Source organism: Sylvia atricapilla, chromosome 4, assembly GCF_009819655.1.
Source record: "Sylvia atricapilla isolate bSylAtr1 chromosome 4, bSylAtr1.pri, whole genome shotgun sequence".
In the NCBI taxonomy this organism is placed as follows: domain Eukaryota; kingdom Metazoa; phylum Chordata; class Aves; order Passeriformes; family Sylviidae; genus Sylvia; species Sylvia atricapilla.
The window spans coordinates 69,786,832-69,813,984 of NC_089143.1; the positions used below are offsets into that span (position 1 = coordinate 69,786,832).

A 27,153-nucleotide genomic window follows, 5' to 3' on the forward strand; every position below is an offset into this window, starting at 1 on the left:
TGATCAACCAGATGGCAAACAGGTCTGAGTTTTGACTTTCTAACACACTCAGCCTCTTCACATGGTTGCCTCTTGGTCAAAACTTTCTTGCACAAAGACAGTTTTTGCCTTAGACCACGTCTCTCCAAATCTGTCCCTGCCAGTTTTCAGCCTCCCTGAATACAGGCCTGTAGAAGAAAGAGCAACAAGAATAACTTGGCTCTGGAGACACACAACATCCATTATATTTGTTGGCTATACCTTGGTGGAAATCCTCACTTGATACTTGGCTACTAAAAACAACTGTCCTTGGGGACAAGGAGCAGTCTTGCCATCTGGCTGCTCAATCCTGCTGGCTTTTTGTGTGAATCCATGCAGAGACATCTGCAGCCAGTTCCTGCCAGGTTAAAATTCCAGGTAACTTTTGCAACTGTGACTTAGAGAAACCCAGGCCTTTCTCATGTCCCTGACCTGGACAGTTTCCATCTTAAGTGTCCTATTTTTTTTCAAGTCTCCCCTTTCAAAAATTAGCATACTAACTTCCAGCTGGACTCTCTTGGATTTAAACAGAATTGACACATCTCCCAAGCCAAAGTTAATTTCCAAGAGCAGGAAAAAAATCTGTGTCTATTCAAACCTTCTCCAGGACTTAGTGAGAGCATCAGCCACTTCTGGTGAAGCTGGAGATGATCTCCAGCATGAACTAGTTAATCCAGCCAAACAGGAGCTGCTTAAGCCAAAGTCAGTTTGCTGTAGGCATTGTGGAATCACTGCTGCCAAGACAACAATCAGAGACTGCTGCTGGTCTGTTTAGATGCTCCATTCTTTTGGCTTCCAGGTGAGAAAGGAGGAGCAAAGAGCAGCACAGGGCAGACTGCTCGTGGATGGTGTGTTATGTGGAGAGGCCCAATGCCTTGGTGCTGTCCAACTCACCCAGCACAGCAACAACAATTTCACCTCACTTCACTCATGTACCTGCCCAGACTCTTACCTGTAAAATTCTAGTTCAGCGTGTCCAAGGCCAACTGGAAGCACAGGACATGTGAACAGAGACTGAAACCACAGGGCTGGTTCCCATTTATTTTCCAATTCTCAATTATTCCACCTCTAGCCACCTCTAGGGAGGTTGGAAGTCCAGGTCTCCACCAAACAGCACATTGCCAAACACCAGTTCACCCAGATAAAATTCCAGAAGTCATCCAGTAAAACAGGGGTAATCCATAAAAATAACAGTCCATAACATAAACCTTCCTGTCAAGAGCTTGTGATCTAGCTAGAAATCCCCAGAGACGTGCAGGTGGCTGAAGGGACTGAAAATAGCTCTCGTGTCATCATATCCAGACCAAGGCACTGCACAAACATGTGTAGATTTAGCAACCGAAATCCAGATACACTGAGTGCCAGCAGCCAGGGAGAACCATCAAAGTGAACAGAAAGACACAGATGCCATTCTACTCAGACTCTGCCTTGACATTTGAAAATCCTCTCCTTGCATGTTCCCAGTGCCATATTTTTGTTTGTGCAGCTAGGCAAAACAGATCAGAGCCAGCCTTCTTTGCATGTTCTCTGTCCTTGTGATGGTGTTCTCCCTTCTTGTACATTTCTAAAAAAAAAAAAAAAAAAAATTCTTACAAAAAAGGGTGACCAAAACAAACAATACTTTAGACAGAGATCCCTACCAGCACTGGTGAGCCAGATTTACTTTTTACCTCCTGCCAAAAATGGGGTAGAGGGATCATCTTGCCCCTGGCTCAGAGAAAGGGCTGCATAAAACTGTTAGCAATGCCTTCTGACATGGGGAAAGGAAACAACCCCACATTTTTTCTCTGCTACAGACAGATCCCTGACGAGAACACAAGGTTTGTAAAGAGCTGTGGAAGAACCCAATGCCCTACAAGGAGTTGGTGATAAGTAACCCATTATCCCCCCACCCTGCCCCCGAAAGTCCCTTGCACATGAGCACTCCTGATGTAACCTGAAAGCTCATTGCATCATGCAGCTGTATGGTGAGGGGTTTGTGCTTAGGGAAAAACCTCAGAGCACACAGCCACGGGCTTGAAACTATTCTGGGCTTAGAGACCCAGCCAGCAGGGTCTCGAAAAAGGAAGACATCCTGCAAGGTGACAGGAACCAGGATTTGGCAGCATTGCCAAAAGAGTTCAGCCTCTTGAAGAAGCCTGACAAGAGCAACTGGGCCCTTGCTAAGCTTGGTCGTCCCTTGAATAGTGGCTTTTTCTGTACAAGACACGTGGAAATGCTACCAAGACAGCTCTGGCCATTATAGGCTACATTTGCTCTTCAGTAGTTACACAAACGATCCCAAATCTGAGGGAGGGGAAAAATAAATTAAAAAAAAAAAAAAATCCCAGGCCCTCTCCAGTACCTCCCTCCTTCAGGAAAAGTGTACATGCCCAATACCCCAGGGTTTTCCTGGCACCTGACTCAAGACCTCTCATAAACCCCAAATCCCATGGCATCTCTTTTCCAGTCACAAGAGGATGAACTCATGAATGCAGTGCGCAGAGCTGCAGTGGCTGTACCTCTTTCACCTCTGCCCTGCCATCTGTCCTGCTTTGACTGCAGGCTCTCTGAGGGCAGGTCCAGCCCTTAATTCAGGTCTGCACACAGCTGGTCCAAAGAGAATTTTGATTTTGAAGCCTGAAGTGTTATTTTTTAATAGAGCTCAAGGGATTTTTAAGTCTGATATAGCAAAATTAGGAATCAGAAAGGCCCTTGGACTTTCTCTACGATCCACGAGCCCTGATGGCAAGATTTCCCCTCAGGGCTGGGGTGGTTTTGCATGTCCTTGTACTCAGCAGCTCTGTTGCCTGTTGGTGAAGAACAGAGAAAAGCACAATAAAAGTGCAACTCCCTGCTCCCTTCCTCTCCGAAAGCCAGAGGTCTTGCGCATTAACACACCTGGTTTCAGTCCCCAGCCACATTTTCCAGTGTTGGCTGGGCTGTTTATTTTAGGCAACCAATTTGCACATGCCCTTATAGGCAGAGTCAGGCTCTCCACTCACATTCTCCAAAAGAAGGGAAGGCAAGATGAGGAGCTCTTTGTTGCTGGGTTTTGCCTTGGCTGTCTCCTTGGGGATCCTCCTTGTGGCAGGTAGGTGAGCAACGGAGATTAAGACATCAATGACAGGTTTTGTGTAATTTACCCTGAATTATTCTATCAGTCAGAGGTCAAACCTCAAAGCCCACTCAAGCAGCTGTGCTTCAGTGGTGCTTGGACACCTCAGGGTGTTTCTGTACCATAGCAGTGTGGTTTTAATTGCTGCCTGGAGGATAAAGTGATCACTTGCTCCAAATCTAAGACTTGATAATTAGCCGGTTTTTATCACGTTTATGAAGGAATAAACTGCAAGTGTGCATGCTTGGTTTTCTGCAGTCCTAGGGAGCTTATCTGCTAGATCTAAAGGCTTCTAAAATCTTCCTGGTAATCCTGCCATACAGCTACAGCCAACTTAATCCGATTAAACTGTAGCTTATCATGTAACTCCACTGAATTTCTTAAAAACTCTTGATTTCAACTGAGCTCAGCCTGTCCTCCCAGCACACTCCTCAATGTGCATCTCAGGTCTCTAGACAGTCTGAATCCATCCTGCTGCACATGGTGGATTTGGTGTACAGCATCAAGTCAGTGCTCAGGGGTAACCATCCTAACAGCACAGACAGCTGCATTCATGCATTTCCTGCAGCTTTTGGAAGAGGGCATCTTATTGCTGACCCCAGGCAATTCTGTTGGGCTTCACAGTGTATCAAAGGACAGTGCAATACTGGAAGATGAGAAAATTTGTCCATAACACAGCCACATAAGTATTTGAGGAGGGAGAGTATTTGCACAGCTTAGTGCAGTAACTCAGGCACCAGGAAATCCAGCCTGCAGATATTTAGAACAGCATTAGCAAATTTTGCATTTAAATACCTTCTCCCCAAGGGGACTTCACGGGGTGACACATGGAGATACTGCAGATAAAATCACATTTTTTTAACATTGTAATCTTAAATGAAAAATTGATGGAGCACCAGTAACTTTAACAGTGAAGCCAAGAGCATAACAAGGAATTAAATCAGGGCAGTTTTTTTAGAGCAGTCAGAAAACCCTGCATATGCATAAGATTGTGTGTTAATCTAATTTTAGAATTAAAGCTTGCTCTGAGAGCTTTTGGGACAACCCAAAAGCCAATAGGATCTGACTTGAACATTGGCTTTGGATGAAGGGTTTGGAAAGAACTGCACACAATGTTACGTGGAAGGCAGCACAGATAGCAGGGGAAGAGCTGTGTGATGGACAAAAAGCTAGAGACTTACCTTGAGCCAAAAGAGGACAAGGAGCCAGGGACTAGAGAGGCTTTTCTGGGAGGCTTCTGCATCAGAGGGAAGAGCTCATGTGGAATGATGACTTGGCAGACAAGAAGCTTGGAGAACTTGAAGAACATGAAGCTAGCAAAGTGATTTCCTTCCCAAGCTAGGAACTCCATGGAGAATCTTATCCAGCAGACATACTGCTACTAAAGGCCACAGAATCAGCACTTGTAACTAGCAGGTCAACTCTAGGGTCACTGAGGCATCATTTTACACAGTATTGTAAATTCTTTTTCACAGTTACAGTGCCTGTAACAATCTCAGGAAACCTGGAATGGAAGCAGATGAGACCAGGATATTATAGGGGAAGGAAGGAAGGATGGATCAAAGCTTTTAAGTCCAAGAAACTCCAAAATCTTTTATAGGCATGATTAACCCAGCCTTTTTTAGCCTGTTTCTTCTTTCTCTCTCTAATTCAACCAAGGGACAAGCAGAGCAGGCAAGTCCCCAGAACTGAGATCCATCTGAGCCCAAAACAAACTATCCCCATATGACAAAAAATCACTGGGTCTGGTACTTCTGAGCAGGCTGAAGGTGCTGTAACAAGGATGATGCTGCAAAGGGATGAACTTGATTTCAGCAGCATTTAGCAATAAAGAGGGATGTAAAAAACAACACACAAAAGCAAGGCTGGCTTGTTATGGGTGAAGAGACCCGAGGGTCTGGGTTGGGAAAAACAAAGCAGCAAAGAATGAACTGTTTCAAATCCATCTACTCGCAGTAAGGCAGCATTGGGCAACATCAGGAGCACCCCAAAAGCCTCTGAGTGACACCTGGCATGTTTTAGCCTGCTTTGACTGAGTTTCATATCAAGTAGCATGCATAGAAGCAGTTTGGAGAGGTAAATCAGGACTGGAGTTTTCCCTGCAAACCACAAGCATCACCAGGGCCACCTGCCTTTCCCTGCCACGTCAGGGCTTGCCTCCTTGCTGGGTCCTCCTGTACTTTTTGGTAGCTGTTCCCCCAGGGCCCTGAAGGATAAGATACCACTCAAGGAAAGCTGACACATCTGCCACATTGGCAAGGTCAGAGACGTTTATTTAGAGATGAGATCTAAACTGGGGTTTTGACTGCTGGAGTAGTCTTGGTGCATGACAGAGGAATTGCATAACAACTCTTAGTAAAAGAGCACTTCAGTCACCAGGTGTGGCTGGGACTTTCTTTCCATTTTACCAGCAACCCCTGCATGTTTGTCCCTCACCAGCCACAGTGTCTAGGGTCCTAATTTTGTCCTTCCCAGTCCCTATGTACATCACACCTATGTACATCAGCACACTGACCTGAGCAGAAAGACAGCTGAACTCATCTTTGCTAAGAGACTCGCTTGTGCCTGCTACAACCTCAATTTTAATCAACCCAGGGGCCATAATGGTGCATTCCTGGCATTTTCATCCCTCAGCTATCTGCTAGAGCAGCTTTCAAGGATTTTGTTCTTGATTCTGGGATTGCCTATCCTGTGCTTGCAGGTTATCCAGTGAGCCCCAACAATGAGGAGTACGTGCTGGTCAATAATAAGTGTCAGTGTGTAACAGTGACCTCAAAGTTTGTACCCTCCAAAGAAAATCCTGATGAAGAAGTCCTGGAAAGAAATATCCGCATCATGTAAGTGGCAGCCAAGTACTTCATAGAGATGGTGAGCAGGAGATGCAGCGTTATATGAGTTTTCTTGCATTGTTTCTTATGTCCCAGCACTGATGAAGTGAACAGCTTTTGGAGTGGGCTGCTTTCTGCGGTATCCTGAGTATTTTGCTTTCCTAAGTGCTTTTCTGCCTCATATGAACCTCTCTGGTGTTTTTCCCTTCAGATACAAAAAGCATTGGGTTTAGGCAGACCAGTAGTAACTTCACAAAATAGGCTGAGGCAGTAGATAACCTGTCAAAAGTTGATCTAACCTGAAACCAGATTGGGCCTGTGACACTGGATTGACTCCCTGACCTGACAGCAAGCCTGGGAAAATAGTTAATGCCTAAACGACCCGTTTAGGTCTAAACTGATAAACTATCAGCTAATGCCTAAACTGTCTCCTAAGAGACAGAGCTCACTTCAAGAGCAGGACTTTGTCCTGTCCTCTCCACTCACACAAACCTAAGAGTAGTGTGTGTGTCTCTGGGAAACAAGGACCAGCTTCAGTCCCAGAGCTGCAGGAGCACTGTAGAGCTCACAACAGGAGAACTATGTATTAAACTTCCCTGTCCATCAGCCTCAAGCATCTGCTAGCTTGGAGTTTTAACAAAAATTAACACTCTCAGCCCTGTCACCTTGCCAGTGGCACTTACATCAATTGCTGCAGTCTCGGTGAGGGTTGTTGCCTTTGAGGGTGCAGAGGACCAAGATCTCCTGTTCCTGGGATTTGATTTGGAAAAGGGTCAGAATGAAAATAACCTGAAGAAGATGACGAGAGTGTAAAATTGCTAACAACAGAGCAGACTCTGTTTAATAAGCAGTTTTTGTGAGAGTGACTCTCTTCCCACCTCTACAGAGTCCCCCTGAAGGCTCGGGAGAACATCTCCGACCCCTTATCCCCACTCAGGACCACTTTTGTCTACCGCCTGAGTGAACTGTAAGTAGTTTTGTTTCCTAACTTCACTTCCCAAGACTTAACCCACAGTAGCTCTAAGAGATGCTTGAGGGCCAGATGTTCCCCTTGAACACCTAGAAAAGGTATAGCAGTCTCCTGGCTCTGCGTGCAGAGGAGCAAGAAAGATTTGAAGTTCAGCCAGGGGTATCTTTTCATCTAACTTCTCACACTTGTTCTTGTTTTCCACTTCTTCCAGCTGCAAAAACTGTGAGCCCAGAGAAATTGAGCTGGGTGGGGCGATCCACCAGGCCCAGCAGGGCAACTCCTGTGAGGAACCACAGACCTGCTACACCTACGACAGGAACCAGTGCTACAGCTCCCCTGTGCCACTCCTGTACCACGGGGAGGTTAGGCAGGTGCCAGCAGCTCTGACACCAGCCTCCTGTTTTGCTGAGTAGCTCGGCTCTCTGCTGTGCCAGAGCCTTGGAGCACCTCTCTTCCTATCCAAAATGTATGTAGAGCACCACAGGATGTGGATGACAGCATTCCAGATGTCGACTCCTACAGTGACCCAGCTTGTCTCTTCCCATCTTTGACCTCAGGCTCATGCCATCTCCCAAGAGCAGCTCCTGGCTGTCAATCTCCCTTCTCATGTCCCTGGCATGTACCTGCAATGCCATGTTGTGTCTCAGACCCTATAGAGCAGATCCCCAGCAGATCTAAGGCAGTCAGTCCCCTGAAGTCAAGGGAACGACACTGATTTAGAGCTCTGGGGAAGCAGTCTCCTGTGTGTCTCCCCCCAGCAAGGCTGCCACAGGCATCAGCAGGAGTGTTGGTGCCCTTCCCTCCCTGAGCCACCTAAAGTGACCTCTCCACAACCTTCAATACAAGGCATTTTGTGACATTGGCAGCATTTATGCCCTTAGAAAAGAGCTGTAAAACCATACTTGAGAGAAAAGATGAGGGACCCTTCTAGCACTCGGACATCTGCAAGCTTCCAGTTCTCCCAGATTCAGAGAAGATCAAAAGATGCCACTACCCTGAAGTGTTTTGCAAAGTTGCCAAACCTTCAGCTGTGCCAGGAACACTCAACTCTTCTGGGAGATGTTGGGCATTTCACTTTCCTCACTGCTTTACTGCTGCCTTCTTCCACCCCTGCTCCTGGTTCAAGTGCCAAGAAAAAAAAAATCAAGTTGGCTCAAAAAAATTTTACAAATGCAACATAAATTGCAGGAGTCCAGTTCAGGGTTCAGAATTGGAGTAATGCAACAGCAAAAATTCCCACAATTGTAGTTTTGTTAATGAAACATTCAATAAACTTTTTTCTGCATCAGTCTGTGTGTTCTATTCCAATTCAATAAGAAAGCATAAAAGGAAGCCAAACCTATAATCATATTCTTTTCTCTTTCACAATTAGTCCAACTCTCTCTAAATAACTGCTAATATTTACAGGCAGAGTCTTCCAAAATACCAGAATAAAAACATTTCCATGCACTGCAGAACCCCTGACAGATTGAGGCCGAACTGGTTTATCATTTTAGGATCAGCTCTGCATCACTGAGTTGCTTTGATTCCCAATCAGTGCAGGATCAGAGTCTCAAAATCTAAACATCACCTAAATTAACCCTTGAAACTGCAATCCACAGATCAGAAGTTTCTGTCACCCCTGAATAAAGTACTTTTGGACAGGTGATCTGGGGGGTATTCCTTCATGTGCAAGGTGTCTGTCCTAAAGAAAAAAAATCTTATGGGGTCAAATTTTGAAGTGAAAAGGTATAAAAAGGGATTGACACAAATTATTCTGATCTTATACCAGAATTATGAAAAACAAGCTTGTAAAAGTATCATTTTCTCCCCTCCTTCTTGCAAAAATAAGCAAATTCAATTAAATGCCAAGAGCAAAGAGCCTCTTGGCAGCCGAAGCATTGCAGTGGGCATGTATAACTCACTGAAATTTGTATCAAATACATTTTCTTCTTCACAATCCTGATGTTCCCTGGTCTCAGAATGCTGTGATGTTACAAGTTATTAGGCCAGAGCTATGAAGTAAAAGGGAGGGAGAAATTAGAATTCTTTTCCATGTTACCTTTTTGATCCTCATGAGACACAGAAAGATTTTCATTCAAAATATCTGGGGGTATTCAAGCAGCCTTTAGGAAGCCAGTTTGTCATTTCAAACAAACCTTTGCTATTCAGTTACTACTACACAAGTGCTGGGTTTGACCTTTAAATAATGATTTGCAACAATTCCTCCCCTCAGAGGACGAAACATTTGTGTTGCAGGCAAAGGAATGCCACAGCAAGCAAAGCTGAGGCTGAAAAGCCCTCTGGTTCCACACAAACACCTCACATCAGCGCCATCAGCTGGGCTGTTCTTCTCCCCGTGGAGCTGCAAGTGACTGAGCATTTCTCAAGCCAATACAGGAACATCCCCTGTTCCCTTGAACAAAACAACACAGTTCCTATGTCTCAAATCAGCAAATAATTTATGAGTCGTGACCCAGAAATAAATATTTCTGTGGGACTTTTTTTTTTTTTTTTTTTTTTTTTTTTTTTTTTTTTTTTTTTTTTTTCCTTCAAGGAAAAGAGCATTGACCTTGTTCTCAATTGCAAAATTACAGGTATTAAGTCCAGGAAGACAAATTCCCTACAGCCATTAAGAGCCAGGAATTGACATGGAGTTTAAACGAAATGTTGGCAATTAAATACATTAAATGTGTTCAAGTAAAACCTCTGAGACATTGTAAAAACTCCAGCTCCATAGCCAAAAAGCTGAGGCCAATTGCAGCAAGAGCAAAAGAGAGCCAAGGGCTGTCCATCTCCCAATTCCCAGCCTAGCATCACGTGCAATTCTACCACATCCCTGAACTCTGCAGCCCCAACTATCTCTTAACTGATTGAAAAAATACTGAAATATATTTTTGTCAGTGCAGAGAAACACCTTAGTGCTGCTAAGAGAATCCGCAGACGGCTGGGACAAGGCACTCTGCTGACCTGATTATTCTAGAACATGTGGGTTTATTGCAAGGGTCGTGGGTAAAAGCGCCTTGCGTTCAGCCACCAGCCTGGGCTGGAGGGGAGTCCCAAAGAGAGAGGGAGAAAGAACAGGAGGGTGTGGGCTAAGTGAGAAGGGAGTGAGAGAGCAAAGTGGCAGGGGTCAGAGCACAGCAAGAGAGAGCAAGAGTAGGAGGAAGAGCCAGAGGTAAGAGTGGGGGGGAAAGGACAGTGGTAAGAGCAGAGCAGTAAGAGAGGAGCAGTAAGAGGTAAGAGTAGGGGGAGTAAGAGGAGAGGTAAGAGTTAAGAAGTAAGAGAGTGAGGTCCTTGTTACAATACGTTATATATCCTTTTGTGATGAATATTCTAATTTACAGTGACCAACCAATACAAGACACAAAATCCTATGGAATCTACATACAGCCTATAAGAACTACTACATTACCATACTGTGTTCTATTTTAAACTCTAAAAACTACTCTTTAGACTTTTCTGTTTTGCCACATTGACCTTTGGATCCTTTAGCCAGCAGAAAGGGTTCTGCTCAATCAAAAGGGATTTTCCTTCAGCTAGCTAGACCATTGTTTTCAGGTTATATAGTAACTAAGACTCAGTATCCTACAACTCAAAGTAAGCTTTCATTTCTATTTCGATTATAGGTTTCATATTTTCAGAATCTTTTGTTAGCAATCATATTTATAAGGTTTCCCTGATTCATCTTCCCCAACAAGCGCCCTAATAGCAACTTTAGTAACAGTTTGCCCTTTTTCCCAGTTTTCAATAGAGCCCAATTTACTTTAAGAACAAAACCCAGTTTTAGGCAGTTGCCTAAAGGAAGTATAAGCTACGCAAATGAAGAGTCTAGCTTTCTATTCTCTTGATCAAAAGCTAAACTTTAAAAAAAGACTAAACTAGAATTAATCCTTTTTCCTCACTAAGAATTCCCTTCTAATCCCTACCACTTCTACAGTGATTACTTGAGATTATTTGAGATTTATTATTATTATTTGAGATGCACTGTGAAGCATCTTCCCTCCGAGTAGCTGGGAGGGGTAGAGAGCGAGCGCCGTGCTGGAGCGGCGAGGCCCAAGTGCTGCGGGGAGGCTGCGGCGGGGGCAGCTCCGCTCCGTGCCGTGCCCCGCTCTGTGTTTAATTCCCGGGGCTACCGCAGCCTCTGTCCCGAGCGATAGAGCAGCTCCGCTCCTGTCCACGCCCCGCTCCGTGCTTAACCTCGGGGGCCGCCGCAGCTTCTGCCCTGAGGAAAGCCACGAGCCGCTCTTCCTTGCTGGCACCGCCCGCCTCCAGGGGGCGCCGTGACGGAGCGCGCCTCCAGCACAGGTTTGTCCCTCGGCGGCGGCCGTTGGGGGCGGGCCAAGATGGCGGCGGCCGACTGAGCTCCGGCGTGGTGCGCTCCCGGTGCCGGTGCCCGCAGCCATGTCGGGCCGCCAGGGCAACAAACTGCCCAGCAACCTGCCCCAGCTGCAGAACCTCATCAAGCGCGATCCCAGATCCTACACCGAGGAGGTGCGGACTGGGGGAGTGGTTCGGGCGGGCTGCGGGAAGGGCGCGGGGGTATGGGGATAGAGGCGGGTGTTGCTCAGCTGCCGCTGTTACCTGTGTGTGCGCAGTTCTTGCAGCAGTACCACCACTACCAGTCCCATGTGGAGATCTTCACCTTCCAGCCAGACAAGCCCAGTAAGGACCTGGCCGAGCTGCTGATGTTCCTGGCGCAGGTGAGCCCGCGGCCCTAGCCCCGCAGCAGCGGCTGTGGCAGCCTGCACCTTGGTACCGGCCTCAGTGACTATTACTGATACAAATCAATTAAACTTACTGGTTGCGTACGCCTTGCCAGGCCTACGAGGTGACCCCAGGTGTGCTCTAGAGCGTTCACTTGCCCTGTCCCTCGCAGGTTGCCCACTGCTACCCCGAGCACATGGCCAGCTTCCCGCAGCAGCTGAAGGAGCTGCTCTCTTACCACCACACGGTGCTGGACCCCGAGCTGCGCATGGTGAGACCCCGGCTCAGGCTCACCCTGCCCTCTGTGTGAGCTGAGAGCTTACGGTTTGCTTGCCAATAAAGAGAAGCTGGAGAGGAATGGGAAAACTGGGTTCTCTTACAGACCTTCTGTAAGGCTCTGATCCTGTTGAGAAACAAGAATCTAATAAATCCTACGAGTTTGCTGGAGCTCTTCTTTCAGCTGCTGCGATGTCGTGATAAACTGCTACGAAAGGTAAGCCAGGCTGACAAAAGCCTGTGTCTCCAGTGGGTTTTAAGCAACTTGCCAGAGATATTGCCAGAATAGGCAGCTGTTTTCTGCTTAGTTGGGAAAACAGGGTTTCAACAGGCAGGACTCCAGCTCTGTCTTGGACTAATAACTGAGTTCTGCTGCTGTAAACACCTTGCTGATGCAGGTTGTAGGCTGGTCCTGTTTGGGATTGAGCAGTTTGGTTGTGTCTGCAGGTGAAAAACCTGGCTGTCAGAACAGGCCTAAATGAAGCAGGGGCAGGGTTTGAAGCAGTATTTGATGCTGTTCATTGTCCTGCTTTGCTGTACTGTAAATTGAGTGTGGTTCTCAAATACATGAGTTTTCACAGGGCGCTTTCCTGTTCTTTTTCCTGCTGTAACTCAGTGATGCTCTCAGAGGTGAGCAGCTGGGTCCCATTTCAGTGCTTGGGTACAGGGTTACCTCTGTGTTTGTTACTCTGTCATCTCTTCACTTGCAGACCTTGTACACTCACATTGTGACTGACATCAAGAACGTCAATGCTAAACACAAGAACAATAAAGTGAACACGGTAGGTGCTTTAGCTTCTGTGTGTACTTTGAATTGACCTGCTCTGTTATTGTGGAAGACCTCTAAAACTGTGTTTTCAACTTCACTCTTAGGCACTGCAGAACTTCATGTACACAATGTTGAGGGACAGCAATCCCACTGCTGCCAAGATATCTCTGGATGTGATGATGGAGCTTTACAGAAGGAATGTTTGGTGGGTCTGGCAGGCTTGTGTTGATCTGCCATTTATTGTGGGGCAAACGGGCATTATTTGTGGTATGTAGTCCAAAACATAATGCAGGGGATGGTGACTTAAATAGATTTCCTAATTGTAGTCCAGTGGAGTTGTAACTTGTGCCAAGGAATTTAGCTGAGAAGAAATAATGTCTTGTGTGAAATGAGTTACTTGCATATTTGCTATGAGAACTAATTTTCTGAGAATAATGTGAAATTATCAGACTTGAAATAAAAGATGTGGTTTGGTTTTTTCCAGGAATGATGCTAAAACAGTCAATGTCATTACAACTGCCTGCTTTTCCAAAGTGACCAAGGTGAGAACAGAAATCATTGATACAATGGATGTTACTTGGCTACCTTTTTCAGGTGGATGTAACTCAATATGTTGCTACAGCAAACAAACTTCACTGATTTGTCTGTTGCTTGTTTAATTCTCAAAGTAACGCTCATGGGAGAAGGTGGAGCTTGGCAGCTTATCTTGTAGTAAGTGTAGGCTGGTGTGGGGAATGTGGATGTTCTTTTCACTGCTCTTCAGAATAGACTGCCAGGATATAGAATAGATCTCCTTAATATCAGCACTGTGAGCCTTTGATTCACTGAGGAGAGCAGCTGTCCTGCCTGGGGCCTGACTGAATAATGGGCCTTCTGCATTGGCTCTGGAGGCTTTAAAAACTTGTACTATGGCTTGAGACAAGTTTTGGGCCTGTGAAGGCCCAAAAGTGGTTCCATTCAATAAAAGTCAGCCAACCAAAACTAAAAGCCTATCCAGGTAAACAATCTGAATTGATGCAAGTTGACAGTTCTGAGCATCATCTTGGCTCTCACCTGTGTAGGGCCTCCTGACAGTGTTGCCATGGAGCAACTAGATGGAAATTATTTTGCAGGATGATAAAAAGACGATCGGCAGCTTTGAATTTGCTCCTGGAATTGTGGCAACTCAGGCGCTTTTTGGTTTTGATTGCCTCTGAGTGATGATGGGCAGCTAAAATTGTCTGGGTCTGTAAAACACTTGCAGCTTTCAGGCTGTAACTTAGTTTCTTTTCTGATCAGATCCATGTCTATAAAAAAAACTGGCTAAGTCTTTGCACAGCTTAAGGTGTGGATGTAGGTTGGCTGTAAATTCTGTTAGCTTCTCCTGCGTGAACTCCCTTTACTTTTCAGGTATTAGTTGCTAGCTTGAAGTTCTTCCTTGGGAGAGACGAGGCTGAGAAACAGGACAGCGAGTCAGAGTCTGAGGTGGGTGTTGTGACCAAATATTCCCTTCTCTGCTTTTCAGACCCATTACTAGTTCTGTCCTCTTGGTGACTCTGGCTCTGCCAGTCTGTCTGCCTCTGTGCTCCTCACTGTGCTGTCTAGCTGTCTCCAGATGTTTCTGTGATTTACAAACAATTTCATTGTCTGACAGCTGGCCCCAAGCGATGGCAGGATGTCTTTGCTGTCTATTAAAAGAGAAATGCTGAGAGCTCTTTTCTTTTAGATGCTGGTACCTATGTGTTCTGACACTCAGGAAGGGGGATAGTTTTCACAGTATATGGTATTGAAAAGCATTGTAGTAGTTTGTTTCTGTGACTGCTATTTGAAACCTGGGTTACCTGAGTGTTGTGTTCCTTCCCCAAGGACGATGGCCCTACAGCCAGAGATCTGATGATGCGCTACGCGACCAACAAGAAAACCACCAAGCGCAAGAAGAAACTGGAGAAAGCCATGAAGGTCCTCAAGGTGAGGAAAGGCCTGTCTGACTTCCCATCATCTTGGCTTTATCCTTCTAGCACAGAAGTCTTGTTGTTGCCCTGCCTGTTTAGCTGCAGATGGCAGATAACAGCTGTGTGGTTAAAAAAAGGGGATAGCTTTTAAAGTCTTCTTGAAGAGGCAGCAATCTTTTGACAGCAACCTTGAAACTGAAACACTTTACTCACAGAAAGAGAGAAATGTCTTTTACTCTTGTTTCCATGCAGAAACAGAAAAAGAAGAGCAAGCCAGAGGTGTTCAACTTTTCTGCCATTCACTTGATTCATGATCCCCAAGGTGAGTGTGCAGTGAATTCTCTTAGTGCAATTTGAATTAATCTGACAGCACTTGATTTGGTCTTCATCTGTTCCACTGAACATCTTGGGATGTAATTTTCTCAGATGAAACCAAAATGTATCTAAAAATTTAGTCTTCAATGCGACCCAGTACTTATGGTGTTGGGGAACGTCTGCTGATTCTCTCTGCTGCACCTGTGCACAGCAGCTCTTTTAGGTGTATGAGAAGTAAAATAACCCATTGGAATAAGTGCATTGGTCACCTTGAATTTCTTCTGTGAAAAGGCACTGGGGCATCAAAATAAGAGCAAATCAAACTGACTTTTCTGACCACGATCCCATTTGAGTTCTGTGTTGTGCTGTTTTGGTCTACTGCAAATCCATTTTTGTTTCTTCCAGACTTTGCTGAGAAACTGCTAAAACAGCTGGAGAACTGCAAGGAGCGATTTGAAGTGAAGATGATGCTCATGGACCTAATATCCAGGCTTGTTGGAATACATGAGGTATGTAGTTGGATAATTTTATGGTGGCCTGTTGGTAGCCAGCCTGGTTTGGGTGTGGGCGTGTTCTGGCCTTGTGCCTCTGAAAAATAAAGTTTAAAATTTTTTTATGTCCAAAAGTGCGTAGGGATGGTCAGGGAGTTGCCACTAGGCCTCATGGAATGGCACAGTGATACAGATTTTGCGGTACTAAGTGAGTTCTCCTAGAGAAAGGTACTGGTCTGGAATAACTGAGCTGAACCTGAAGAATAGGGGAGAACTTGGTGCCTCCAAGACATTCTTGGGAAGCTGCTCATGCCGGCCACAGAGTTGCCAGTCAGGTGCTGCTGAACAAGAGGGAAACGGGCAGCTCCTGTACTTGGAGGGTTTTGTGTGGACTACCCAGTAATAAAACATTTGCACTGGATTAAGTAAAGAGTAATCCAGTCCAAATTGGGCAGTTTCAGAGCATATAAGGATTTCAGTGCTAAGGACGAGGTGCAGAGAGACTGCAGCTGTATTTATCTTGGTACAGTTCATTTCCTTGTCCCACAAATATCAAACTCAACATAAGGACAACATTTTGCTGTAAAATCAGGCATTTGGTGAGCACACTAGATAGAATGAGATAGTTTTACCATGTCTCAGCTTATGAAGGTGATCTCAAGTTCAAAGATGAGAAAATAATATGTTACGACTTGCCTTGCAGCTTTTTCTTTTTAATTTCTACCCCTTTGTTCAGAGGTTCCTCCAGCCCCATCAGAGGGGTAAGTAGCTACTCTGGGTACTGCTGATCCCTCATGTCTCATGTCCAGGAATTTGATGGAAGTGGCAATGAAAATGGACAGGTAGCAGTGGTTTGGTGGGTAGTCTAGTGAGGACAAAGGAAGAACAAATCTCTGACTGCCAGAAGTGCCAAGTGCTTTGGACTTCTGTGGAGGCTCCTTACCTGAGGATTTGAGAAGGTCCAGCAAAGGAATAAAAGGAATCTGAGTGCCTAATCCTGACTAGCTTAGCTAAGCATGATGGCTTTATGCTGTTTCCGGTGACTCCAGTTCTGGAGCGTTTCCTTTTGTTTAGCTGGCTATTGCAGCTGTGCGAAGGCCAAGAGGAGTTCCTAATGCTTGGTGGGAGAGGAGAAACAGTTGTCCCAAAGAAGTTCAGGCTGAATGGTTTTGGGACTGATTGAGCAGCTTGTTGAGATTTAAGGGATGTGTTTATTGGCTGTAGCAAGCTGCAGCGATAGTTTTGGCATCTTCTTCCTGCTTTTCTTCCAGAAGTGACAAAGATTCTTCTGTTTGCTGCACAGGCTTCACATCAGCTGGTACCACCTGAGGTCAGTGTTCCACCTGTGATGGATGTTAAATGAGCAGCAGGCCAGCATGGAAATACCACTAAGTGTGTGGGTGTGGGAAGAGGGAAGGGGAATTGGTCGGATTGTTTGGAAAAGCTTACGGTAATTGCAGCAATTTTTGCAAGTGGCATGGTTTCATAAGAGGGGGTGGGGAAAGATGCTTTATTTTCTGCAAAAAAATTAATGTTTAAAAAATATTTGTGGGCTGTACTGGCATGTCCTGACGTGTCTTTCTATGAAAAAAAGATCTGTTAATAATGTCTAAATGTTTTAAGTTTTTATGAAATATGTTGGTTTTCCTTATTTTCAGATTATCCAGTCAGTGTTGATGACCATTGCCAACAACTTTGTCACAGACAAGAATTCTGGGGAGGTCATGACTGTAGGGTGGGTACAGAATTGTATGAGTCGTGTCAAACTCCAAGTGTGGTAAAATACATTTTTTTTAAATCGCTTGCAACTTATTCCTGTTACTTGTGATATTCTTTCAGGAAGCTGCTTGAGTTAAAAGTATGTTAGCTTCAACTTTCTGTATTTTTGCTGGGAGTATTTTATGATGGTATTCTGCTCTCACACCAAATGTTGTATAAATGCTGTATAGGGTTCATCAGGTTTCACATAATTCAGTCTGTAAGTGGCACTTTCTCATAATTGGTGTTGAGAAAATAATTACTTTTCCATATTTTTAGAATCAACGCAATAAAAGAAATCACTGCGAGGTGTCCCTTAGCCATGACTGAAGATCTGCTCCGAGACCTTGTTCAATACAAGACGCATAAAAATAAAAGTAAATATTACATGGATATGACTTTATACTCCTTTTTTCCTGTATTATGTGGTCTTCAGTTACAGCCTTCATGGGGCAGTGCTGTCCTAATTGGTTTTTATGGGCTGAGACCATTTTCAGTGTTTGGGTTGCATCTCTGTAGTTGGAGTATGTAGCCATGGGAGACAAAACAGTCAAGGGTAGTTATGGCAGGGGAGCTAATTGACAAAAATAAAGCAAAGAATGGGATTGTTAAGTAGAGTTAGCCCTGAGGATGTGCTGTGTTCTGTACCAGAGAAATCAGAGGGAGCCAGAACCTCAGAGAAGATGTGAGGCTCTAAATGCTGGTGGTCTGTGTGGGCTTTTGGTTTGCTCAGAGTTCTGCTCTTTTTCTGACTCTCATTTTCTGGGCAGATGTGATGATGTCTGCAAGAACTCTGATACACCTGTTCCGCTCTCTGAATCCAAAGATGCTGCAGAAGAAGTTCAGGGTAAGTGTTTTGGATGTTTTGCACTTGCTAAAAACTAATGTGCTCAAAAGTGATCAGAATTGGTCTCAGTATCCTCTTGAGAAGGTGGAGTCAAGTCTGTGTTCTTCCTCTGCCTGCTGCCTTTGGACGTGGTGTGCTACCCACATTTCCTTAGTTCATGGTTAAATCATGCTTCTGAAGTTCAGCTGTTTTCCGAGACGCTTTCTACTTGAGTAATTAAACTCTGCCACATGAAATAAGGGAAGGTCTTTGGACCCACACCCTCCTGTTCCTCCAGGTATTTTCATGGATACAATAGCTGCCAGCTTATTGTGTATTTTGTTAATGTACAGGGTAAGCCTACCGAGGCCTCTGTGGAAGCCAGGATTCATGAATATGGAGAACTGGATGCCAAAGACTACATTCCAGGAGCCGAAGTACTGGAGGTTGAGGATCCAAAGGAAACGGGAGGAACCCAAGAGGAAGGTTGGCCTTCTTTAAAAATTCTGATTTGGGCATCACTATCACTAAGATTTTATGTGAACACAGAACCTGGTGTTAATGCATATCATTTCCTGCTGTGCCTTGGCTCGCACATGTCTGTCCTTGAGTAAGTGCAGTTAGTCAGTGGGATTTGGTACTGTGTTGTCTTTCATGATACACACTGAGATGGGGAAGCAGAGGGACAGACAGTACAGCTGTGAACTTTGTGTTCAGCTCCTCCTAAATAAAACCTTTTGGATATTACAGAACACTAAAATAGTAGTTGGATATAGCATTTGGCTTGTTTAATTCAGTTCCTGTGTAAATGCTTTACACACCCTGGAACCCCTGCCTGAGTCAGGGAAAAGAGATAGAAGACTCTTCAAAAGCAAGGCAGAGTTCAGCAAATGAAATTTGAGCCTTGAAGATGCTGCAGGAGCTGTGCTGGAGGAATGAAGGCCCTGATGGGACAGGCTGTGTAGTGACCACTGTAACACTCAGCTTGGTTGCTGAAGCTGCCAACTTCAGCACACCAGCCAGCACAGCAGTGAAGAGCAATGCTTAGACTGTCTGAACTAACACAGCTGTAAATCACAGTACTTTTCAGTTTAGGTGACTGGGAGTGGGGAACACTGTTACTGAGGAGTGTAATCAGTGTCTGTTAACCCTGGTGCTTCAAGCTGTGCCAAATGCATCTTGTTTTCAGGATCTTACCCTGGAGATGAGAATTGAGCTTTACAGAGCATAGCATGGATTGTGTCCCGGGGCAAAATGCAATTAGGAGATGGGTGAAATAAATTAAAGGCAGCAAGAGCAGGTGATCCAAGCATCAATTATTGCCAGTCTGGGTAGTGAAGATGAATTTGTGTTAACAGCTCTGTACTTGTTCCATGAGCAGATGGCTGGGAAAGTGCTAGTCTGAGTGAGGAGGAGGACAATGACGATGGAGAATGGATTGATGTGCATCACTCCTCAGATGAGGAGCAGCAACAAGTAGTGAGTTCCAAGTCTCTTCTATGACAAATACAAATAAGTCTTGTTAATCACAGAGCAGATAATCTTGCTCTTCACCCTCATGTAGCTGCTCTTAAGTACCTACCCAGGCCTTCAGAGCGAGCTGTCCTGAAGCAGTGAGGCTGAAATGCTGTTCAGCAGTGCTGCTGAAGTACACATGTTGTTAGGGTGGGAGGGGAGAAGGAGGAGTTACTTCTCAGAGCTCAATGCTTTCAGAGCTGTGATAATCAGGTGAGAGCTGATTTTGTACCCCAAAATCTGGTGTGCACGTATTCCATTCAGGCACTAGATTTTGGATATGAGATAAGGAAAAAATCCTGACATCTGACTGTAGCATTTCTGAACAATTATTGCCATTGCATGATGTGTATTTGGGAGGCAAGGATCATGGATTTTGGCACAGGAGTGGTTTGCAAAGCTCTGATTCTTTGGTACCTTTTTCTTTCCTAAAGGCAGAAGAAGTGAAAAGCATGCCCATAGAGGAGCGAAAAGCTAAAGCTGCAGCAGTCAGTACAAGCAGGCTGCTAACTCAGGAAGACTTCAAGAAAATACGTCTTGCCCAGCTTTCCAAAGAACTTAATTCTGCACCTGGCAAAGCTGCAAAGCGGAAATACATTGAAATAGACGATGAAGAGGAGGAGGAGAAAGGCAGGTAGGATATGGACTGTTGAGTGCTTTTTCTTACCTGTCCTCTACTGATGCAGCTCCTCCTTGCAGCAGGGCACAGAGCTCTGCTGTTGATCCCTGGTGACAGCCAGAGCCTAGAATGGATCCTGGGCTGGGAAAAAAAAGACATGAGGAGGTTGTGGAAGGTCTGAGACTGTTTGTTTGACTTGTTCAGGCCAAGAGGTGTGGGGGGGGAGAGGGGTGTTTTGTAGCAGTAGCTGCCTGGTTTTAGCTCCATTGTTTCTTAAACTTGGTGAAAAAGTAGGACTTTTCACCAAGTGAAAAGTGGGTGATTTTTGTAATGGATATCCCACACGTGAGGAACAGCCTGAAGGGTACAGGAAACATTTGTGTCTAAATTCATGGTGAGACAGTGGCCTAAGATGGGTAAGAGACAAAGGGTGAAGAGGGCACCTTGTTTTCCTTGCCAGATGAAGCTTTGTGTGGTGACATTTACTGGATTTCTGTGTAGGGGAGAGTTGCTTTCACTCAGAGATATTGAACATCTGCATAAGAAACCCAAGTCGGACAAGGAGACGAGATTGGCAACTGCAAAGGTGAGGAACTGGCATGTTCTTTGTCCTGTCGTTCTGGGTTTGGGTTTGTCTTGTGCAGGAGGACATGCTGAGGCTGCATATCTAAGATAGGTGCCCAGCTACCATGTGGGTTTTCAGAGGTGATTTGTTTGGATCTTGGCTGTAACAAATAAACAATCTCCTGCTGGTCACATGTGACCATGAAAATGCAAACAGACCAAATTTTCACTGTGACTTAATAAATGTCACAATATGGAAGAAGGCATGTATGAACACAGTCATCCTGATCCCATATTTGTTGTTACTGCCACAGAACCTGTTACATCAGGCAGATGATGCTGATGGTAGGCGAAGGAAAACAACCCCCTGTTGCTCTATCACACTTTGTCTTGTAGGCTGGAAAAACAGACAGAAAAGAATTTGTGAAAAAGAAAACCAGAATTAACCCATTTGCCAGCTCTTCCAATAAAGAAAAACAAAAGAACAAGAACTTCATGATGATGAGATACAGCCATAGTGTCCGGACCAAGAACAAGCGTTCCTTTAGGGACAAGCAGGTAATGTTTCATGTTTCATGTTGGAGATGGATGGGGCAGTGTGAGCAGCAGTTTGTGATACAGGTGTGGTGGTGCCTGCCCTCTGAGGTGTTGCTGCTGTAAATCAGAGAAAGCTTGTGGCTTGGCTTGCCTGAGATCTGCCCCAGAGGAAGAGCTACTTTGCAGATCGTGGTTCACTCTCCATAGTCTCTGACTTTCCTCTTGTTACTCTTCGATCACGGATTTATCTGTCCTAGACTTAGAGATCATCTAATAGCTTGTCACAAATGTTCCTGGAGAATAGATGCAAATGCTATTTATTAGCTACTTGTAGCTGCTGTTCAGTTAAACAGTAGTTTCACACTAATGCTGCACTCCATGGTGAAGCCCCTGCCAGTCTAGGCTTTTGCAAGTTGTTATTAACTCAGCTCATCCAAATGCGTTGAAGAAACTTGTAGAATAATCCAGTGGTCCAGTTGTTTTTTCTTCTCAGATTGTGTTTTGTGCAAGTGTTTACATGCTGCTTTGAGTTATTTCCAGGATCATACACGTTATCCAAATTACATTTGTCTGCAATTTCTTGCCTTAGGAGGGGAAAGACAGGAACTATTAGTAGACTCAGTAATGAATATCTGAAGTTTTTCTGTTGAGCAGGAGGATATGGGCTAGTATCCTCTGTACATGTTTGTTTGGCATCATTGTGCCTCACCTCAGTTAAGGCTGACATTGAAACCAGCTCTTAAAACACACAAAATAGGCTGCAAATGAACAATCCAGGAGCTTTAAGGAGGCTGCTGTTTACAGTTATACTTGGATCAGTTATTCTAAAAAAAGTCTTGAAAGATTTTGTCCTCATAAATGTTTTAAATTCAAATACAATGGCTAAACAGCATTTATTCCTGCTTTTTTTCCCATGAAAGTTGGGCTACAAGCACCAGTCTGTTAGTTGTGTTTTGAGTGGGTTGGAGGATAGTTGTATGGTGCTGCATTCTGCTGCACTTTTTGGTGGTAAGATAAAATAACCTGCTTGCTACAGTCCAGAGTTAGCTCCTTTACTAGCTTAAAGCATATCTGAAGCACAGTAATATATCTTTAGGGTGATAATGGCACTCTTAAAAATTCCTCCTTCCCTCTTGAAAAGTAGTTTTGTAGTACCCCTTCACAAAACACCAATTTTACTTATCTCTCAGCTGAGCTGTAACTTTCTTGATCTCTTCCATTTGAAATGAGTCAGTAGAATGGTTTGTTCTAATCTTCATTGTATAGGATATGGTAATGCCTAGCTCTTCAGTTGTACTGTGGAGCTTAGGTAAATAACCTCAATGTTTCTGCCGTTGTAATTGTTAGCATTTGCATTGCTGCTCCCAGTTTCAGCTGGTGAGCTCTTAATGTTTTTATCAGAGGTTTAAAGAAATTGTAAAGTTCTGAAGTGGTAGTGGTGTTTTCTCGGTTATTATGCTCCTCACCTGAATATTCCCTTCTTGTTTTATGGTTAGCTGGCCCTTAGAGATGCACTTCTGAAAAAGAGAAAGCAGCTGCTAAAATAAATGCTGGAGAGAGCTTCATCACCCTTGAAGAAGTCACCCTGGATATGCTTATTTCCACCCACCATCACTCTGAGGGAAAGGAGGACTGTGGTGCCTTATGGATTTAGCTGTGATCTGTTCAGGAAATGCAAATGGAACTCTTGCAAGCTGATGGATATTGCATCAAAGGAGAGAGGCCTTAATCCTTGGAGGATTTGAATTTGTTTTTGAAGCATTCTAGGGTAGAAGGCAATTGTATTTTTATTTTGTGTAATTTACTTACAGCGGGTTTTTTACGTGTAAGTATTAAAACAACCGTGTGATAAAAATTCTACTTGAGGCAGTTAATGACTAAGCAACAGAAAGGAAAATGAATGTTCTGGTCAGTCTGTAAAGCATGTGGGTATAGCGTCTTTGCCTGTCTTAGGGGAGTGACTGTACAGGCAGAGTGAGCTGTTGTCTAAGCAGCTGGCTTTGACCAATTTAATAATACCAAATTATCTATGATGCAGGTAAAATTAATTCAAGAGTTGTGAGGAAGGACAATTCATTATGGCTTACTAAGAAAAGAAGAATAAAGTTACTGTATTGGGAGGTAGGTGTGGGAAATACTAAAGGCAAGGAGGCTTTCAGAAAGCTGTGGAAGAGTTTGAGTTGGGTGAAACGGTAGCGGGAGCCAAAAAGCCGGAGAGAGGGTCGGTGGTGGTTGAGGGGCTGTGTCAGGGTGTGGAGGGGACTGAAGCAGTCACGGTGTTGGCTGGGGGGTGCGAGGGCACATCCCAGAGCTGGGGCATGGAGAAACACGGAATACTGAGCAGTGACCCTGCATGCGCAGCCGGTGCAGTGATCTGAGAAGTGGCGGGCATGGGGGGAATGAACGGAGCGGGGCTGTGTAAACCTAGAGGGGAAATGGGTGGGGGTGACTGTAGAGGTGCTGAAACATGACAAAGAGGGTTGGAAAAGGCCGGCAGAGACAGAGGCAGGGGGTTGGGTGGGCTTGGCTGGGTGGAGGGATAAGGAAACTGGATTCCCGACGCAGAAGCTGAGATACAATCAGTTTGAGACCTGGAAGTAATGGAAGGAGCCAATACGGGGATGGGGAATGCAGACTGGGAACCAGGGAAGGCTGGAGAGATGTTGTGGAAATCATGCGGGCGCGGATGCGCGAGGGGAAGTGGGAAGATTTGGAAACTCGCTCTGGGATGCCAGAAAAATCACGGAATTATTGTAAGGTGCATAAGGAGATGCAAAGTCATTCTGATGCCTAGAGAGGATCGCAGGGGGAGCTGCAAAGTTGATTTGGGAGGCAGGAGGGGCCACATGTTCAGTCCTGAACCCGGGAGGAACCGCGGATTCCATCTGTTTAAAAATTTCCAGAAATGCTCAGCATACAGGGAATAATTTGACAACAGACTCATCTCTGTTAAGAGAAAGAGCATTACACAATTTCCAATTCACCACGTCCCAGAAATCGTACGGCAAAGCAGACTTTGGGTCTACAGATTGAAAATTAGTGTTCACCCAAGTCAGTTCTGGATATCAGTATGAGAATTATCTTTTAAAAGTGTCTCAAGCCAGTTAAAAACATCCCATTCCTGTGTGGATAAGTGATGTCCTATCTTTAGTCCCCTCGGTTCTCTCCTTACTCTGTGCAAAGTCCACAGTGAGAGGGAGCGGCTCTTTTCTTCCAAGAGAGTCCGATTTATTTATCTGGGCCTTCTGTGGAGAGTTTGTCAGAGGAATGGCTGCGTAGCAAGGGCCACGATAACATCAAGCTGGTTAAAGTGCAGCCATCAGCTACGTGACGGGTGGCAAGTATCCATTATCTCTGAGAACGGATGTTAGTTAGCAACAGGGATGTTGAAAATACATAGTATGCAGAAAGATACATAAAGCAAAGGAATTTGCAACAGCAAGGCTAAACACAAAAGCTATATGCGTCATAGAAAGTAAAACCAATAATGAGCTGTATTTTTGCAATATGCATGAGCTAATTACTGTCTGTATAAGTATGATAACTTAGAAACTGAGACTTGTTGACCATGATAGCATGAGACTCGTCTCCCGCGGCTCTTTCCAGCAGCCTTCCAACACCGACAACGAGCAGTCCGTGAGAGAGTCTTAAAATTGACCTTCCTGCCCCAAGGCATTTGTGTTGGAGCCTTGTGCACAAAGAGAATGGGACTACTGCTAGGCATTCCTCAAACATTTGTTGCGGCATCAGTCTCATAACAGAGTTTTACACAATTGAGGGATGGCAACAGCTCACGTCTGCACACAGACCTGGGGGCCTCGGTGGGGGGTGCTGTGGCATTGCTTGAAACAGGAGCCCTGTGTGTTTTCTGTGCTCTCCATGAGCAGAGAAGCTTGGGGAGCAGCGCTCATGCCTGAGCATGGGAACAGGGAGAATGCTGCAAGCCGGTTTGGGTGGCCCCGGGACGCCGGGTCCACCTGGCTCCGGGCTTCGTGCCGGCCCCGGGCGCTTCGGTCTTGAGCCCCCACGGCCCCCTAGTCCTGTGACGGGTGCTCGAGAGCCCGTGGACCGTGAAAGAACCGGCCCGATAGCGGCGGCCCACTTACCAGCTGCCCCCGCCGCTGCCTCTGCCAGTGAGGGTGCGAGGCGAGTCGCGCCGGGGCAGGCGGCACGGTGCCGGATTCAGCCCAAGGCCCCTGCTGCCCCTTCCCCGCTGTTCCCCCCTAGGTTCTGTCAAGGAGGCGAGGCCGCGTATGGTCCCGAGAAGGGCAGGGGCAGGAAGAGGCGGGGAGGTGGGGGCACAGAGAGAGAGGATTTTGTCGAAAATTTGGATCTGTCTTGAAAACCGCTTCGTCGGGCGGGCGGGATGGAGCTGCCAGAGCTCTCTGACTCAGCCACGGGGCTACGGGCTTCCCCTGGTTCCAAGATGGTAAGGGGATGCCAAGTCTAGCCCGCTCCGGGGCCGGCGGCGGGCACTGGCTGTGCCCGGGGTCGTCAGCCTGGCGGAGCGGCAGCGCGCGGTCGCGGGGTGAACACGCCTACCCTACTTCGGCGGGACTTAAAAGGATTTCCGCGGAGGCCGGGTAGACCGGCTGTCCTGGCTGCCCCTGGAAGCTCACCAAGACGTCGCTGTTCTCGGCTGCCTCCGGTTACGTCACGGTCGAGGGCAGCGTGCGCCGCAGCGACCTCTTGGTGACCATCCACTGGACGTCTTGGGGGCGCCCGGGGCCTCAGACTCCTCTGTCTGTATTATGGGAGTGAGTGACGAGCTGCATCCCCGCAGGCTGTTGCCGCGCCTGTGTCCGAGGCGGACGAGCTGCGGCCGCGCGTGGGGTTGCCAGCCCAAAGGGAGCGCTGCGGGATGAGTCCCGGTCCCCCCGTCCTGCCCAGCAAGTGGGTACAGAGTGTGAGATGTGCGGAGCGAGAAGCCGCGAGTGTGTCCCGCTCCGGCCCGGCCGCTGTGCCAGCGGTGTTGGGGTGGCGCGGGTCACACACCCCGCCCCCCCAGCTACTGAGGACCAGTAGCTGGCAAGGTGACGGCGCCTCGCCCCTTTCTTTCCGCCCGGCCTTAAGCCAGGGCCCCGCTCTGGCTGTGGGTGCTTTTTTTCCCGGCCGTTGGTGCGCTTGCAGCAGCGGCCGGCAGCTCAAGAAAGAATGCTCGCGGGCTGGGGCTCTCTGCAGTGTGGAGACTGCCGAGGTTTTCCCGGGCCTTTCCCGAGAGCCCCTGATTTGTTAAAAAAATATGGACATTGATCTAATACCAATATCCAGCTATGACGGACAAAGACTCTCTAACAGTTTGAAGTTAGAAAGTGGATGTTTATCACGAAGTCGGGCAGCGTGCGGGATAGCTCCCAAATACACACGCGCCATTCACAGATGATCACAGGGTCTTTTTATGTACAAGAGCGTTGAATACCCAAAACACAAATGCATATCCATAACTCTGGTACATCCCATTCCCTGCTTCGTATGGTAATTAGCCAAAAAGCAATTAAGCATGCGTAGTTTGTTCTTTGAAATGGGACGGTTGTCCTTCTTATGGGGTGGGGTCTCAAAATGATGAAGTAAGATGGGTCTTCCTCGCTTAGACCTTTTAACCTTTTAGTGTTGATGACACCTGGATCCTGTTTTCTCAAGACTATCTGATTTATGATCACATTGTGTTCTTGGAGTCTATTGATTAAGTTGACAGGCCTCCTGATTTATCAGTTCCTTAAATCTGGCTTCTGTTAACAAAGGGAAGTTTACCTCAACAATGTCTAGTTAGTAAAGGGAAGTCTACGTCAGCAGTATCTAGTTTAACTAAAGTCCTTAATTCTTCAAAATTAATATCTCACCCCCAGGATGTGGCCCAGTTTGGCCGAGGTGGCGGCGCCTCGTTCCCTGCTCCTCCCGATTTGTTTTTGCCCAGTGTGTCGTCCGTGTTGGAAGTGCCATGGGGACGTGCTGT

General features: G+C 46.0%; 2 protein-coding genes across 3 annotated transcripts; both read left to right on the plus strand.

Moving 5' to 3' along the window:
• Positions 1 to 2,950: 2,950 nt before the first annotated feature.
• JCHAIN (joining chain of multimeric IgA and IgM) lies at positions 2,951 to 8,201 on the plus strand. Its single transcript, XM_066318293.1, has 4 exons — positions 2,951 to 3,091; positions 5,817 to 5,952; positions 6,830 to 6,910; positions 7,125 to 8,201. Exons 1-4 carry the CDS (start codon positions 3,028 to 3,030, stop codon positions 7,324 to 7,326), a joined length of 483 nt encoding a protein of 160 aa, XP_066174390.1. The 5' UTR covers positions 2,951 to 3,027; the 3' UTR covers positions 7,327 to 8,201.
• Positions 8,202 to 11,222: 3,021 nt separating this feature from the next.
• SDAD1 (SDA1 domain containing 1) lies at positions 11,223 to 23,055 on the plus strand. 2 transcript variants are annotated; one of them, XM_066318299.1, is made up of 22 exons: positions 11,223 to 11,386; positions 11,464 to 11,595; positions 11,772 to 11,870; positions 11,982 to 12,092; positions 12,586 to 12,657; positions 12,749 to 12,849; positions 13,129 to 13,186; positions 14,034 to 14,108; positions 14,490 to 14,591; positions 14,828 to 14,897; positions 15,296 to 15,399; positions 16,085 to 16,142; positions 16,653 to 16,711; positions 17,040 to 17,116; positions 17,419 to 17,516; positions 17,910 to 17,986; positions 18,319 to 18,451; positions 19,347 to 19,444; positions 19,915 to 20,114; positions 20,601 to 20,685; positions 21,060 to 21,221; positions 22,697 to 23,055. In XM_066318299.1, the coding sequence occupies exons 1-22, from the start codon at positions 11,297 to 11,299 to the stop codon at positions 22,745 to 22,747; spliced, it is 2,112 nt and encodes a 703-aa protein (XP_066174396.1). In that variant the 5' UTR covers positions 11,223 to 11,296; the 3' UTR covers positions 22,748 to 23,055. The 2 variants fall into 2 exon arrangements, with proteins under 2 accessions (XP_066174396.1, XP_066174397.1); XM_066318300.1 differs by having other exon boundaries at positions 11,491 to 11,595.
• Positions 23,056 to 27,153: the final 4,098 nt, after the last annotated feature.